This window comes from Apis cerana, linkage group LG1, assembly GCF_029169275.1.
Source record: "Apis cerana isolate GH-2021 linkage group LG1, AcerK_1.0, whole genome shotgun sequence".
NCBI lineage: Eukaryota > Metazoa > Arthropoda > Insecta > Hymenoptera > Apidae > Apis > Apis cerana.
In genome coordinates this window covers 17,542,766-17,557,237 of record NC_083852.1, presented here as the reverse complement: position 1 = coordinate 17,557,237, position 14,472 = coordinate 17,542,766, and the positions used below count along the sequence as shown (strand labels likewise).

The window sequence follows — 14,472 nt, the reverse complement described above, 5'->3', positions numbered from 1 at the left end:
ATCAACGTCCCCGCGAATATTCGACTTGCTTTGGCGCAAGGGGGAAATTTCATTCGTCTCCGGTCGGCGAGCTGCGCCAGCCAGCCTCGAACCATAGTAGACATAATTACACGTCTGATTAAACATTACAATTGCAAGTCGACCGAGATTTGTCACGGGCGTCTGCGGCATTGCGGTTGTCCCCGGCAGACGCGTCTCTTCCACTCTCTGTTCTCGAAACACTCGTTGCTGCACCTCGTGGCCGAGGAGACTACGGGCTGGAGGGAGAGAATGTGGAAGAATTGGACGAATTGGGAGAAGAAATATGTGGTGTATCGATTTTGGAAATGTTGACGAGAAGTAACTCGTTTATAATCGAGTTTCGAACGCGGTTGATGCGTCGACTTGATGAAGAGCGTGCGTTGAAATCAAAATTCGAATAAATTAATAAATTGAGCAACCCTCTCTTACAGTGGAAAAAACTGTAAGAAGAATGATTTTAAAGTTAGATACTGCATAAAACGAGAAACTTTAAAATATGCTATCCTTGAGCTAGATTAAAAATTTCACTAATTGTCCGGATAAAATTTTTAATTTCGATGGACATTCCCTTTGCAAAATTGCAAAAGTTCTCTTCACTTCGTTTCGCGTAAAATGTTCAAATAGCGCTTCTCTCTTCAAAAGTACTCTCTTCAAAAGTAGATAAGAATTTCTGAATAAAATTTGCGTTTCGAACGTACGCATATTTTCTTCATAAGATTAAACGACATCTTGGGAACGAGATGCAAATTTCTCTTCCAAAATTCAATCGTCAAGATGGACGAGGCAAGGTCTTCTTGGTGCCTGATGCATTATCCGTGTAACGACATTACAGGTGTGTTACAGGTGTATTAACTCGCGGTGCAAACATTGTTGCAAGAGCGTTCATAAAGTCCCGTGGGATGCGCGGTTGGAATTTTCGTACAATTCTGGTGTTCAGCCCCTGTCCAACTGTCCACCCGAATTTTCCGTCGTTTCGAATCCGCTAACGGGTCGTGGGCGAGCCCCGTGACCCCCTAATTGCGGTACACACGTGAAAATAATAGGCTCGATCCGATCGGAACGCTGCTCGATATTCGAATTTGTAGAGTTGAACCAATCGAGACATTAGCACGTGGCGTGGAATATTCGAATAGTTTTTAAACGGTTTTCGTTTCTGTTAGCATCAGCAGGATGATCAAGAGGAATATTAACGTTGATTTATTAACATTTCGAATCCGAGAGATTATATTTAAGGTGGAAAATTAGAAATTGCGATAAAAATTGTTCCGTCGAAGTTAATTTTTAATTTATCGATCGCCTAGGTCGACTTTTTTAACTCGATTTGAGAAAAGTATGCGGGAACGAACGAGGATCGAAAATACGATACACACAGTCGGACATTGATTTCAATCTGATGGAAAGTTTGAAAAGTATTGGGAGAAAGTTTCTCTTAATTAAACGCTAACCTGAACGCGTCGTAACCGAGGAATTTCATTAACGTTCAACCACGCGAAAAGAGACAAACTCTTGGAAATTAAGGTGGATAAAACGCATCGAACGTTTAAATCTATTACAAATATTATTGCTCGCGCGTAATTGTCCAATTAAGAAATTGCAGTTCGAATAAATACGATTCTGTTTGTACGAACATCGAAAACAATTTTCTACGTTTATCATTTTTTTCTTTTTTTTAGAAATCATTTTCAAAAGTTACGAAGCTAGGGAACAAATGCTGTATTAGATTTTAATCGTGCAATTTCGTTTGTTGGTGTGTAGAAAGAAGATGAACGGGATGGAGCAGATCCCTGAAGGTTGAGAGCGAGCGGATCCTCGATATGACCGGCTGCTGCAGAATGCGGCCGACTGCATCGGCGCTCGGCGTCATCGCCATTGTCTCCGTCATGATCACTGCCACATCATCAGGTGAGCATTTCACCGCGATTTTCCTTCTTATTTTCTCCCTTTCGCGCAATCTGTATCGCGAATTTTTTTGCGATTTTATTTCATTCTTTGTAAATAATAATAATTGAATAACGCTCGTATGTTATGAGAGATATTTATTTGAATTTTTGTAGCGCGAGGCCGTTTCCGTATCCAAAAATAAAGTAAGAAGAAATAACAGCGTAAGAGCAAGAGCAAGTAAGAAGGACAGGATCTTCGAGTCGTTCGTTTTTTCAAATTATAATCAAGTCTTCAAATTGTTTGAAACAACGTGTAACGAGCGAAAAATTGGAAAATTAGTGGTAATCAAGATTAGAAAGTAGGACGGTATATTTTAAATTAACCATTCGGTCGCATCTCCCAGCGAAAAATGCGACCAATTTCGATCGCGATGCTATAATTCGCCGGATAGAGCGTCCTCATTTATCGGTTTTTGTCGATGCAATTCGCAAAGTCCGCCGAATTTTCGCGAGGGACGCGATTATTTACTCCCGTCGCACGTATCGTCGCGTAAGCGATTCCGTTTGGACGGCCGATAAACGCTTTGACCGTTTACCGTGCTCGATCGATCGAATGGGGGGGAAAAAAGAAAAAAAAAGGAAAAAAAGAAAAAATAGAAAAAAAATAACATAACACGAGCAGAGATCACAGTTTGTCGCTTTTTATGACACGAGCCGCCGGCCGGAAATAATCTCTGAAATTCGTTTACGCGCAAACAACCCGCCTATCGAAGATCAATCGCACCCACCGTTCAAAATGAAATGTTGTTTCGATATTTTGCAACTGAGTCTCGGTCAAATAATGTTATAACGTTTTTTTAGTATAAAAAAAAAACTACGATTTTATTTTATCACTGTCCACTTCCAAGAAATCGATAATTCTTCGTCGATCATTCGATTTTCAAGATTTCTATTTTTTTTATTCTGTTTGTATATATTTGGATGGAGTGGAGTTTTTTAAACATATTTTGTATTTTATACTACAAAAGTTTGCAATTAGAATATCAATAGAATATGCTCCTGCTGATAAAAAATTATAATCGAAACAGTGAGGAACAATGACTAGGAATTGCATTTCCAATTCGTTAAAGCATTCGTAATAGTTTTAATTAGTTTATGAACCAGATTCGTGTGTGTGTTCTTAGAACTATCTCAAATTACCTCTAATGTGTACTTGAAACTTCGGACAAACTCCATAACCATGCGATTTAATTTTTTTTTTATCCAAAAATTTGCTCTATTTCCCAATTTTTCCTCTCAAATTTGCTTCATTTCAGTTCAAACTCCCTTCCAGAAACAATTCTCGATCCACCGTTTTGTTGCGAATTGGTTCCAATTGGTTGCGAATTTTTAAAACGAATCTACGATTCTCGGAACGTCCGTCCAATCCCAAAGCCAATTTCCGCCTCTCAAAAATTTCCTTTATACCAATTTCCGGCGTAATATATAATCACACCGGCCGTAACATGGTGATAAACATTTTCCCTTCGATCTATCCACGGGGGATATAACGAAGAGATGATGACGTGAAAGAAAAGAAATAAATGCAATAAGAAAAATCGATGGTAACGAGGAGAAAAACATGGGCAGAGAAGAGCGAGGTGGGAAAAATAATCCGCGAAATTCAACAGTGAACACGAACTCGCAAATCCGGATCCGGGCAAATTATGATCGATGATCGTACCGGTTCTACAATTAAGCCAACTTGCGTGACCGATCGTTCGTGCTTCGGCCACTAATTACTGCAAATTAACGCCACGCTTTTTCATCTTGTCCATCGTTTCTTTCCACGCGTTTTTGCACGCACAACAACGCTACTCGTGCAACTTAATCTCCGACGTTGTTGCGAGGAAATTACAGTGCGCCTTTCATTTTCTATTTTCGCGATTGCTGCTCCTTGATACTGGATACAACTGCATATTTTGAAACGTGGAATGGACGTTTTAAAGTATCGAATAGCGATTTTTTACGATTTCTTTGACAACGGAGATGGCCGATGGATAAAATGTTTTTAAATGTAATGACAGTATTTTGAATATCGAATGGCCATATAGCGATCTTTTCGAATGCTGCTTTGACATCGGAAACGGTTTTTTCCCAGTATTTTTACGCAAATATTTTAAACATCAAATGGTTGATCGCTGATTTTCACCAATCCTTTGACTCTGTTATTCAGAATATTTAACAGAATATAATTGTACTTCAAGTATTGAAATTTCATTGTTACATTCGTTTAATTTTTATAGTTAGTAGCGACAGTTATTCATTCTTCAAGAAAAAATTTTATATTTCTTTTTTCTTTTTTATTACTGTTACATTTCGTGTTCAAATCGGTATTCGTTTGTTTAAAACGCGATAAACCAAAAGTTCGAACAAAAATTCTTCTTCATTTACATTTATTTTCATCAATCTTTACTAATCTCCTCCAAATACAAATTGTTACAGTGGCTGATAGAAGAGTAGCGAACACCTTCTCGCGATGCTCCTATCTTCGCGTTCCCACGTTTTTCTTCCCAGACACTTTTACCTTTCCATGCGACGCTTAAAGTTGGCTGGAAACGTAACCTCGATAAAGATGGAATATTCGTGGGGGAGGGGCAGAATTCTATCGGTCGTCGAAAAGCTCAAGATTTGTAAGGGAAATAGGAAACCGGGAAAAGATCGTGGGAAAACCGAATGAAGTCACCGAACGTGCGAAAGAATTTTTCTCCTTTATCTCCAAGGAAGATGAGACTCCACGGAATTATGCAACCACGGAATTTCGTTCGATGTCGGAATTATAATTGGCCGAAAGTTGCGTGGAGAATTTGAAAATTCCTTGGCACAACAATAATATACCGATAAAAAGAGTCAATGTTTCATCCGATGGAAGTAATAAAATCTCCTTTCTCTTCTGTTCCCGAAATTATATCGAAAGTTAAATCTGCGAGGAAAGGAAAAAGTCTTATTTTCATACGCGCGTGAAATAATATTTCCTTCGAAACGAGACTTAATACTCCTCTTACATCGTATTTTATAAATCTGATTGTTCAACTACTTGATACGAGTATCGAAAGTAACGAAGATATAAACCGATGATGAAATTTCTCTGCTGCAATTTTATAAATTATTCTAAAACCGGTCCTCGATCGCTTCTTCTATTATCTCTCATCGATCTCGAACGATAAGCTTCTTTAAAAAGAAAACGGCATGGAATAACAGGGTTAATATTAAGAGAATGATAACGTTGTATTATTATTGTTGTTACGATAACGCGTGAAAAATGAAGTTTCCCCCGGGGTGGCGATATTTCTTGGACGGAAGGGAGAGGACGTAGGAAGGAAGGGTGGAGAAATTAGATAGGATGCATTGTTATCACAGGCGACGGCGGTTGGAATTTTTTTTCTGGCCGGCTATTTCGTTCCGGAAGTGCATTCCAGCGCTGGCCATAAAAGAATGCGACGAAATTTTAATCCGTCGCGTTATAATTTCCACGTTAAATGGCGCGAATTTCCCGCGAACGTATGCGAAAGAATATGCGCGATAAGACGGACTACTTCTGTGCAAGTTCCGATTGTTCTCCGCTGGGATAATGGCGAGCAGGAACATGGTGGAATTAATTTATGGAAAGGAAAAAATAGTTTAATGACGATAAAATTAAGGAAAATGGATATTCATTAAAGATCATAAGCCCTCCTCTCTCTCTCTCTCTCCTTGATCTCTCTGCTCTGTTAAGTTAACCCCTTAAAAATTTACAGAAGAATGGGATGACGTTTTAACGAGGAGATTAAAATGACGTTTTAAGAGAAGAATGTATACGAAGGAGAGGGAAGGTTGAATACACGAGAGAAGTGGTTGTGTAATAACGATCTTTAAAGTTTTCTAAAATTCATCTTGACAAAGTACCAAAGAACACCACTCTCGAAATCTACTTGTACGAAAAATTATCGGACATTTTGATAATTCGCAACAATTTACAAACAATTTCGCAAGTTTCGTTAGAACGATTCGCGAATGGAGGGAAAAAATAACACGCGAAATAAAAATTTCGCAAAATTCCGGCAATATTAATATCCTCTATGTATTATTCATAAACGCGCATAAAACGTATTCAATGTAATTTCCATTTCTCACGGATGCAATTTTTATTCCCTCCAGAGAAAGGATTCCACTTTTAATGATTTCTGTTAATATTGTTTGAAACATTGATGCCGTATCCTTATTCATACATATATATATATTAAATTCCTCTCGTTCATTGCGTACATTAAACCCCTCATTTCCGCGTATCTCTCGTTAATTCCACGCGTCATTACAATTTTCATTAACCGAGGCACAATGCGGCGAAGAAGAGAGATACACGTAACGCGGATACGAACAAAAGAGAAATTTAAGTGAGGAGAGAATACGTGCTCGCCGAGATAAGGGAAAAAAGGAGTCGATAGCAAGCCTCTGCCTCCATCGTGGAGGGACCATCTCGCGAGATATCCGTTTCGACGTGAAATTACAAATGACGCGTATCTCGGTTGAAAGTCTGGTGGAAAGTATAGAGCAAGTTGCCCGAGGGCTTCGATATATTCTCTCCTTCTCTCTTCCCCTCTCCTTGTTATCGCTCGAGTCACGCAGAGGCGAAGTTACATATTCATGGAAACGCGGGAGGAGGAATATCGCTTTCGCGGAACGTCACTCCTCGATGGATGACACGCGTTCCAAAGGAACGGATACAACAATGAGCATTTTGGCCAGAGGAACGTATAGTATGAAACGATATTGGATACGGAATTCCCAAGATTGCCGGGTATCGAAAATATTTTATTTATACGTAAAAAAGAAAAAATAGCTCATTTAAGCGTCGATTCTTGGAAATGGGAGTGAGTTTCGAACGAAACTTGACACCAATCTCCTCTCCTCGTTTCAATTCAATTCCCAAAAATCGTCTCGTTTTAAGCGAGAGATGTAGTACTCCGTCCACTCAACTTAATCGAAAGTATCTTCCGTCCTCTCTATATACGCAAGAAGAATGTATCGATCCCGAAACAGATCTTCCGATCTCCGAATATTCGATCAAAATTTGTCACGCGTCTTTATTGACCACTCTCCTTTCTTCTTCTCTTCAGAAGCGGGGAACGGCGCCGTCGAGCCCAGCATCAATCACCCTGTAGTGGACGAGGAGGACCAACGCCTGCAAGAGGACGAGGCGAACGAAACGGCGGCCGATGACCTGGTCACGCTCCGCGCACGCTACGTCGACGACCCGACCGACGAGGCTCCAATTGCCACTAAAACTACCCAGTCTCTCCCGGAGAACGTCTCGCGATCATCCGAGGAAGGCATCGTGGAGCCACTGCAGAGGGATCAAAGCGACCTGCTGGTGTCCGTGGCGGTGAACGACGAGGTGGACGGCGATCCGTTGGGGTCAGAGTCGAGGGAGCGCGAGAGTGGCAGGGCGCAGCAAGCGAGCAAGGATTTCGTCGCGTCGACCCGGCCGAATCGAGTGGAAATCGCGTCGAGTATCGGCTCCTCGGGGGTGGTCGTGGACCAGTTGGACGGTGTCCAGGTGGAGGACGAGGGTTTGTCGAACGTGGTGGAACGCGGGGAGAGTGGGTCTAACGCGGACAAATGGCGGAGAGGTGGCTCTGCTGGCTTCACGACCGCGTCCATCCGCGAGACGACGGAGGTGGCGATCGAGCGGAAGAACGTGGAGGACATCAGGGCGATCTCGTTCCAAGTGCCTGCGGTTGTCGAGGAGGCGGAGGAGGTCGTGGACAGGCAGCAGGGCAACGAACAGCCGAGGAAAGATCATTCGAGGCCGGTGAACAATCTCCTGTTGGCCGGTGGCAAGTCGACCAAGGCGTTCTACGAGATAAAACCGTCGATCAAGACCGAGATGGATCTTGGTGATCAGGTGAGCTCGACGATCGGCACCCAAAGGCCACTCCATGCAAGGAAGTTCGTGTTGCCCAGCGTGGACAGCGCGTTCGGCAAATTTGGCCCTTATTTCGAGGACGGGGATCAGGAAATAAATATCACTGCCAGGATAGGGAGCACCATGCTGTTGGATTGCAAGATCGGCATGCTCGGTAATAAGGAGGTAATTTCCTTTTGTCTTGTTTCTTTTTCTTCTTCTTTTTCTTTTTGCGTTTCGAGGATGAATTTTAAGGGATTTTGAATTGTTGGTAATCGAGTTTGTTGAATATATTTGCGCATATTATGGAAGTGATAGTAACTGGGAGAGATAATGCGTTGAATCTTTAGCTAGTGCACATACATTGTGCTCGCGTTCATTGTATATATTCTCCGTTCGATATCCATGGATCGCGATAAAAGCATCCGAAACAAGGATATCGAAATTTTTCGATTCCTTCGAATGCAAGTGATAAAGCTTGTAGCAATAAATGGGCAATCTCGTTACGGTTTTAAACGGTCAATGTGTGCTTCTTTTCTATTCTATGTCACAAAGAAAAGAAGATCGACGATGGAAAAAACACATACTTTATTTTTATCGTCTCAATGAAATGATATTTCGATAAAGAAAAAAAGAGAAAGGGAGAGAAAAGGGAAAAAAATAGAAATGAAACTAGAATGAAAAAAGAGAAGCGTAGATTTGTTATTCGGGAAAAAAATCTCAAAAAAAAAACATGTCGCTATATTTCTCACACGCAGCGTAGTAGAAATTCGATCATCGATTTGCGGTTTTTTCTATTTTTTTTCTTTTTTTCCTCTCCCTTTTTTTCCTATTTTATTAAACTCGAATAGGAGAATGTTTCGCTTTGTCGTGGTGTAAATTTATTTATATCGCGACCCTTTGTCGTTCTCTTTGTTGCCCTTCGGGCCCCCGTCCCCCTCTTTAATTTATCGTTGCTTTTTTTTACGAGATGTCAGCGATTTGCAAAAATAGAACGGGCGATTTCGCGGGATGAAAAACCGAATGCAACTTGCTTCTGTTATATTTTTACGATCTCTGAGTCACGCGATAAAAAGATCTCGAGGCGATGAGAAAACCGGGAGAAACGATAATAAGAATTGAATAGAAAGAGAAAATATCGTTTCAGAAAAATCCGTTTATTTATTATTACTATGATGAATAGAAATTGTGCGTTAAAAACTCATTCAATTTTTATACTGATGTTTCTTGCGTGCATAAAAACCATAGTTTAAATGTACAAAATTTACACAATGATGTAGCAATGATAAAACGAATTTTCGTTTAAGCTTTATTTCATATTCAGAAAAATTTTATTTCGCATAGGCATCCTAATGTATTCTAACGATGAATGATAAAATGTTTAAAGATCCTTTTTTTAAAATCTTCTTCGATTCGAACGATAAACACATGATCTTGGAACAATAGCGCCAGTATCGATCGAAAAATTGGAAAACTTGGGCCAACACGAAGTTTATTATATCTCCCATACTCGATTAATTAACAAGTTCGGGCTCGTATAGGACATTTGCATAAAACGTTGTTCGTTTAATAGGGTATAATTTCGCTCCGTATTTTCACGAATGGTGTAACCGAACAAATGGAAATAACCGCGGACCGATTACCGAGTATATTTGATCGAACACATCGATGCTGGCCGCTTGTTGTTTGATCGACCGCGTCTCATGAAATCGCGTTGGTTTCAGAAGGAAAATCACGTCGCTCTACGATCAATGTTATCGTTTCACAGTCGACGACCGCGATAAAAATTTCAATTCCTTTTTCAATCGTTGTTAAAATATATCAAAGACACGTACCAAAGTCTGGGTGGTGAAAAAAGGAAGAAAAATGGAATTTAATTACATCTTTGTCGAACGAATCAATTTAATTTCGAGCATTTTAATATTCGATAATTTTCCGAATATCCGATTCCGGTTCGAACGAGGATCGCGAGGATTTGAATATTTTTAAATTGAAATTAGAAACGTTTCGAATATTGTAGCGACATTTGAATCTTGGTGTACAATTCGAGCAATTACACTCGAATGTACATCTCTTCCTATAAACTGTCTATTTAAATTCAACCAGTTTCATCGAGCCGAAAACATAAAGCTCGATAAACTTGATGACGTTTCATCGAGATCCCTCTATTATTACACTCGTCACGTACGGTGTAAAACAGAGTGGGGACGGGAAGAGAGAAAAAGGAAGGGAAAACCGATGTCGTCTCGTTGAAAAAGACGATCGAAAGGATCGTAAGCCGGTCTTTCCCTCGAACGCTTACCGTGAAATTGCAGTGTGCATTCATTCGCGACCGATTCAACTCTGCGAGTGTCTTCCTTCCACCGATTCCTTGTCGTGAAATTATTAACTTTGGACGAGATTCCCCTTAATTCCACGCCCGCCTCCTCAGAAACAATGCAGACGCTTCTTTTCTTCCCCTTTCCCTCTTTCTCTCTTTCTCTCCGCTCCCTGCGAGAAGAGAAAACGGCCTCTTCGTTGAAATCCGTGATTTATGAGGCAATAACGAGAGATATTTCCCCTGTCGTGATTCAGGTGACGTGGGTGCAGCAGCCTAGCAAGGACTTGTTTCGACTGCTCACCGTCGGCATGGTACCGTACAGCGTGGATCAGAGGATCAGCCTCAACTTTCGGTAAGTGGAGGCGTCGCTGGTGTTTGCTAATTAAAAACAGGAGGGAGGTAAATTAATGGTTAGATTGAATAGATGATAACGGATTTTTATTGATCTTTTTTTAATGAATAATTAGGGAACGTAGATTTGACGAAGAAATTAATTTAACTCGTACTCGTATTCGAAAATTTAACATTAAAGATACATTTGTATAATTGTTCCTGATATTAAATATCAATGTTTGACATATTTGTTTATTGTTCGTTTACAACGCATAATTGTTTAAATAAAACGGATAATTTTAAGAATTAAATCAAGTATCCAAGTATGCTCGCGTACTTTTAAAGAAATTACTTCTTAAAATCGTCACGAATTTTATATTTACACCGAAACAAATCATAATTAGCGCCGTTTCGCGACAATTGTCGACTTGACGCCGTTCCATCTCGATCGATTTCCGTGCCACGAAACGAAAAGTCGCGCCGATTCGATATCCTTGGATATCTAGGATCGAATTGGTGGCTTTTGTACGATGATAAAAATCGTGAGCGCATTCGAGAACCGTGACGTCGCTGAAATGAAATTCTCCTTCTTTTTTTTTTACAGGTATCCAAGCAATTGGAGATTACAGATTCAATACGCTAACCCGCGGGATTCCGGTTTATACAAGTGCCAAGTTTCGACGCATCCGCCGCTGGTTAAAACGATCAACGTCATCGTCACGGGTAAGTGGTTCTTTTGAAACTGTATCCGTGATTAACCGCCATTGTTTCGCTTTCGAATTTTCCTGTGGATCGATACGGTGCTCCCTTAAATCGTATTAACGACCCTCTATGGATATTTGGTATTTTAAAAAAGTAGTAGCTTTACTTCTCGAATCTTTGTGATCAAGTATTTTGAAGCTACGTGCAACTGTAGCGTTTGATTTTTAACAAAATAACGAAGGATGTTTATATGTTTCTTTCTACGCAACACGTAGAAAGGAAGGATATACCGAACCTATTCTACTTTCCGTTTACTAAGAAAAAGATTGACCCCTCTTCCAAACACAAATCCTAACATTCTGTTCCACGAATCTCCAAAAATCGCAGCATAATTAAGACACTTCTCGTCCAATCCACTCGTCCATCCCCTGGAACAAGGGTAAAGATAAACAAAACCACGTGGACGGGATAAATAAAATTGCAAATTCCATCCCCGAAAGCGCTCTCCGTCCATCGTGGCGAATTTGAAGCGCGGAAAATCCTATCCAGGCTCGAGAGGGGGTGGCTTGACCGAGTCGAAGCGATTCGTTCCTGGTCCCGAAGCTCTCGTTGGAAGAAACTGGGCGAGAGGAGAGGGGAGGGGGTTCGAAACGAGGGTTGGAAAGGGTTAGAGGACAGGTCTCGCCTTTCCCAATCCCCTTACGTCGCCAATTCGGTGCAATAGAAACCCGCATTTCGTCGGCTAAAGCGGCTCGTGGCCGGTAATCTGATCTGATCCGAAGAGGGAGGGCCACATCGGTGAACAAAAGCCGGGGCGCGAGGGCGAACTAGGGCAGAACAAACCCGGATAGACTGACATTGTTACACCACTCCCTTCCACCCTCTGTCGCCGACCAGATGGCGTCCCTGTTGCACTTTGTCGGTCGTCGACGATCTGCTCCTCCACCGCTGGAATTTCTTTAACGCTCTCTCCTCCCCGGAGCGAACATTCTCCTCGCCGAAATTCCTCTGTTAGAAATATCCACGAAGAGATGAGAGAGAGGCGAGGACGATAGGACGCCTCGTTTCGTTGAATACAGATCCGCTATGCGAGAAGATAAATAATGAATGATCGATAATCAACTTTGTTAGATGGAATTGAAAGACGAGAAGATTGTCAGCGATGATTCGACTCTCTGTAATAAAGAAAATAAGTTGAAAGCGCGTGTTGAGAATAAATACAGTAGCTCAAATTTCGGTAAGAGATAAACAGATTCTGACTAAATTTCTTTCGCAGAAAACAGAATCGAGAAACGGGTGAATTAATAGCGTGGATGGTATCGATGGCTGCGCTTTCCGTGTTCCTCGAAATTGCGTATTTGTCACGTTAGAACAGTAGTTACGAGGAAACGACTTCTCTGGGACGCGACCATCATCGTGCAGAGGCGTCACCGGTGATCGATCATCGATGCGATTAATGCGATGATTGATACACGTTCATCCACGGCTCCATTTGTTAGCTGGCCAAGGGTTGCGACGATATCTGCGACGACGTCTGTTTTCGCTATCGGAGATTTATTAAATCCATTATTACATCCGTGCATCCTCCTCGTCGCGAGTTGCACTCGATAGCGCAAACGCTTTCTTTGAGCATTGTTCCATTCTTGATAAAGTCCTTAACGCACAAAATATTCCAAGGTAATAACGGATCAGGTTGGATAATGGAGTCAAGTCGCAGAAATAGGTCAATCAGTCAGTCGAAATAAGTCAAGTAGATTTATAAGAAATAATATCAATGATAGATAGAATCGCGAATAAAATTTAACACGTGAAATATTTTGAGAGAGTAAGCAGAACGCGTATATAGAATAGTACAGTTCTCTGTAGTAGCAAAAGCATTGAATGGAATAAGAAAACAATACGTGATAATCGATTATTCGATCGGACAAGGAGAAATGACGTAGAGCGCATAAATGAAACACGACGTTCATCAATAGCGGCAATGAATATTCATTCCCCGTGAATTCCCCGTGAAACCCTGGATTAAATTTATTTAAAATTACATTCAATATTCATGAATATTCTCTCCAACCGGTCATTGTCACTTCGTCATCGACTATTGGACGAATTTCTTCGTTTCTTCGATCCCTTGGACGATTCCTCCGTGAAAATCCATCCCGATCTTTACACCCACGGAAATTTAATTTCCACGAGTTACGAGTTAGAAATATCGCCGCCATCGGTGCAAGGATCGTAAACTCGATCGTCTACGGCGGAGATTCTTCGACGAAGAACTCTCGTTTCGAGCTCTCCACTAATTAAAGGAGCCTCGAAAAGGAGCGACGAGCAAGCTTTTAACCGCGTCTCTATCCGCAAGGGGTCAGCTCGTAGGTAATGGTACCGCGAGAAACTCTTTGTCTCGACCAAGAAACGAGGGAACAATAACTTGGAAGGGTTGAGCCACTATTTTAAGCATCTCACCCAAAAAATTCACTCATGATGAAACTGGCGTTTAATGGATGCTTCGCGCTCTTTTCTTGGCTTTCTTGGCTTTTCTCGCTTCGCAGAAACTAGATAGATAGTAAATAATTTGCGAAGCATTTTATTTTACGGATTTTACGAAGCACAGAATAATTCGCATTCGTCAATTTTATACCAGATTATAAGTGTATATTTTTAATAAAAATCGTGTCTTTCTCCGGATTAAATTTTCCAGCGAATTCCTTCCTCTCGATATTTATCGATTCCTATGCCGCTGTTGTTTGCACGGAGGAAAATACAAAGGATATTTTGTCGAAGACATGATGAAGGAATCGTGCCTTAACCGATAAACATAAAAGTAAACGTTGCAAAAGTGACGATGATTCGAAAAAGATCGATTGCCAATTACTATTTTATCATCGAAATAATTATAAAGATAACTGTAAACCTCGATTTGAAAATTTTCAAAAGCATCCGACCGATATTATTATATCCAAAGAATATTACGTATATTAATATTCCTGCCTTCACTCGAAATGGAGGAAACCGAGAAGTAGAATTTCTAGCCTCATCCACTCAAGAAACTTTTCACCGATCTTTTTACACTCCGATTTCGAGCACTTCGCTCTAATATATCCCGAGTACATCATCGAGTATCCTCCTCTCAAATAAAAAAGTTTCGCCGCACTACTTTAATCCTTCTTTCACCCCGAGAAGAGAAGATTATGGAAATCGCGTCGTTGGATATGATGATGGAATCCCATACGCGATCCGACGTTTCTTCGATAGCTCCGATTTTATTTATCCGCCTCGAAGAAAGGAGATTCCCTTCC

General features: G+C 40.9%; 1 protein-coding gene across 5 annotated transcripts in view; it reads left to right on the top strand.

Annotated features, from left to right (window-relative positions):
* The window catches only part of LOC107993447 (uncharacterized), a 248,620-nt gene that overhangs the window by 200,802 nt on the left and 33,346 nt on the right, over window positions 1-14,472 (top strand). For all 5 annotated transcript variants that reach the window (XM_062087253.1, XM_062087256.1, XM_062087254.1 and 2 more), the window contains 4 exons: window positions 1,777-1,923; window positions 7,037-8,010; window positions 10,399-10,496; window positions 11,082-11,200. In XM_062087253.1, coding sequence (XP_061943237.1) covers window positions 1,836-1,923; window positions 7,037-8,010; window positions 10,399-10,496; window positions 11,082-11,200 — 1,279 coding nt within the window. In that variant the 5' untranslated portion in view covers window positions 1,777-1,835. The remainder of the gene's footprint in view (window positions 1-1,776; window positions 1,924-7,036; window positions 8,011-10,398; window positions 10,497-11,081; window positions 11,201-14,472) is intronic.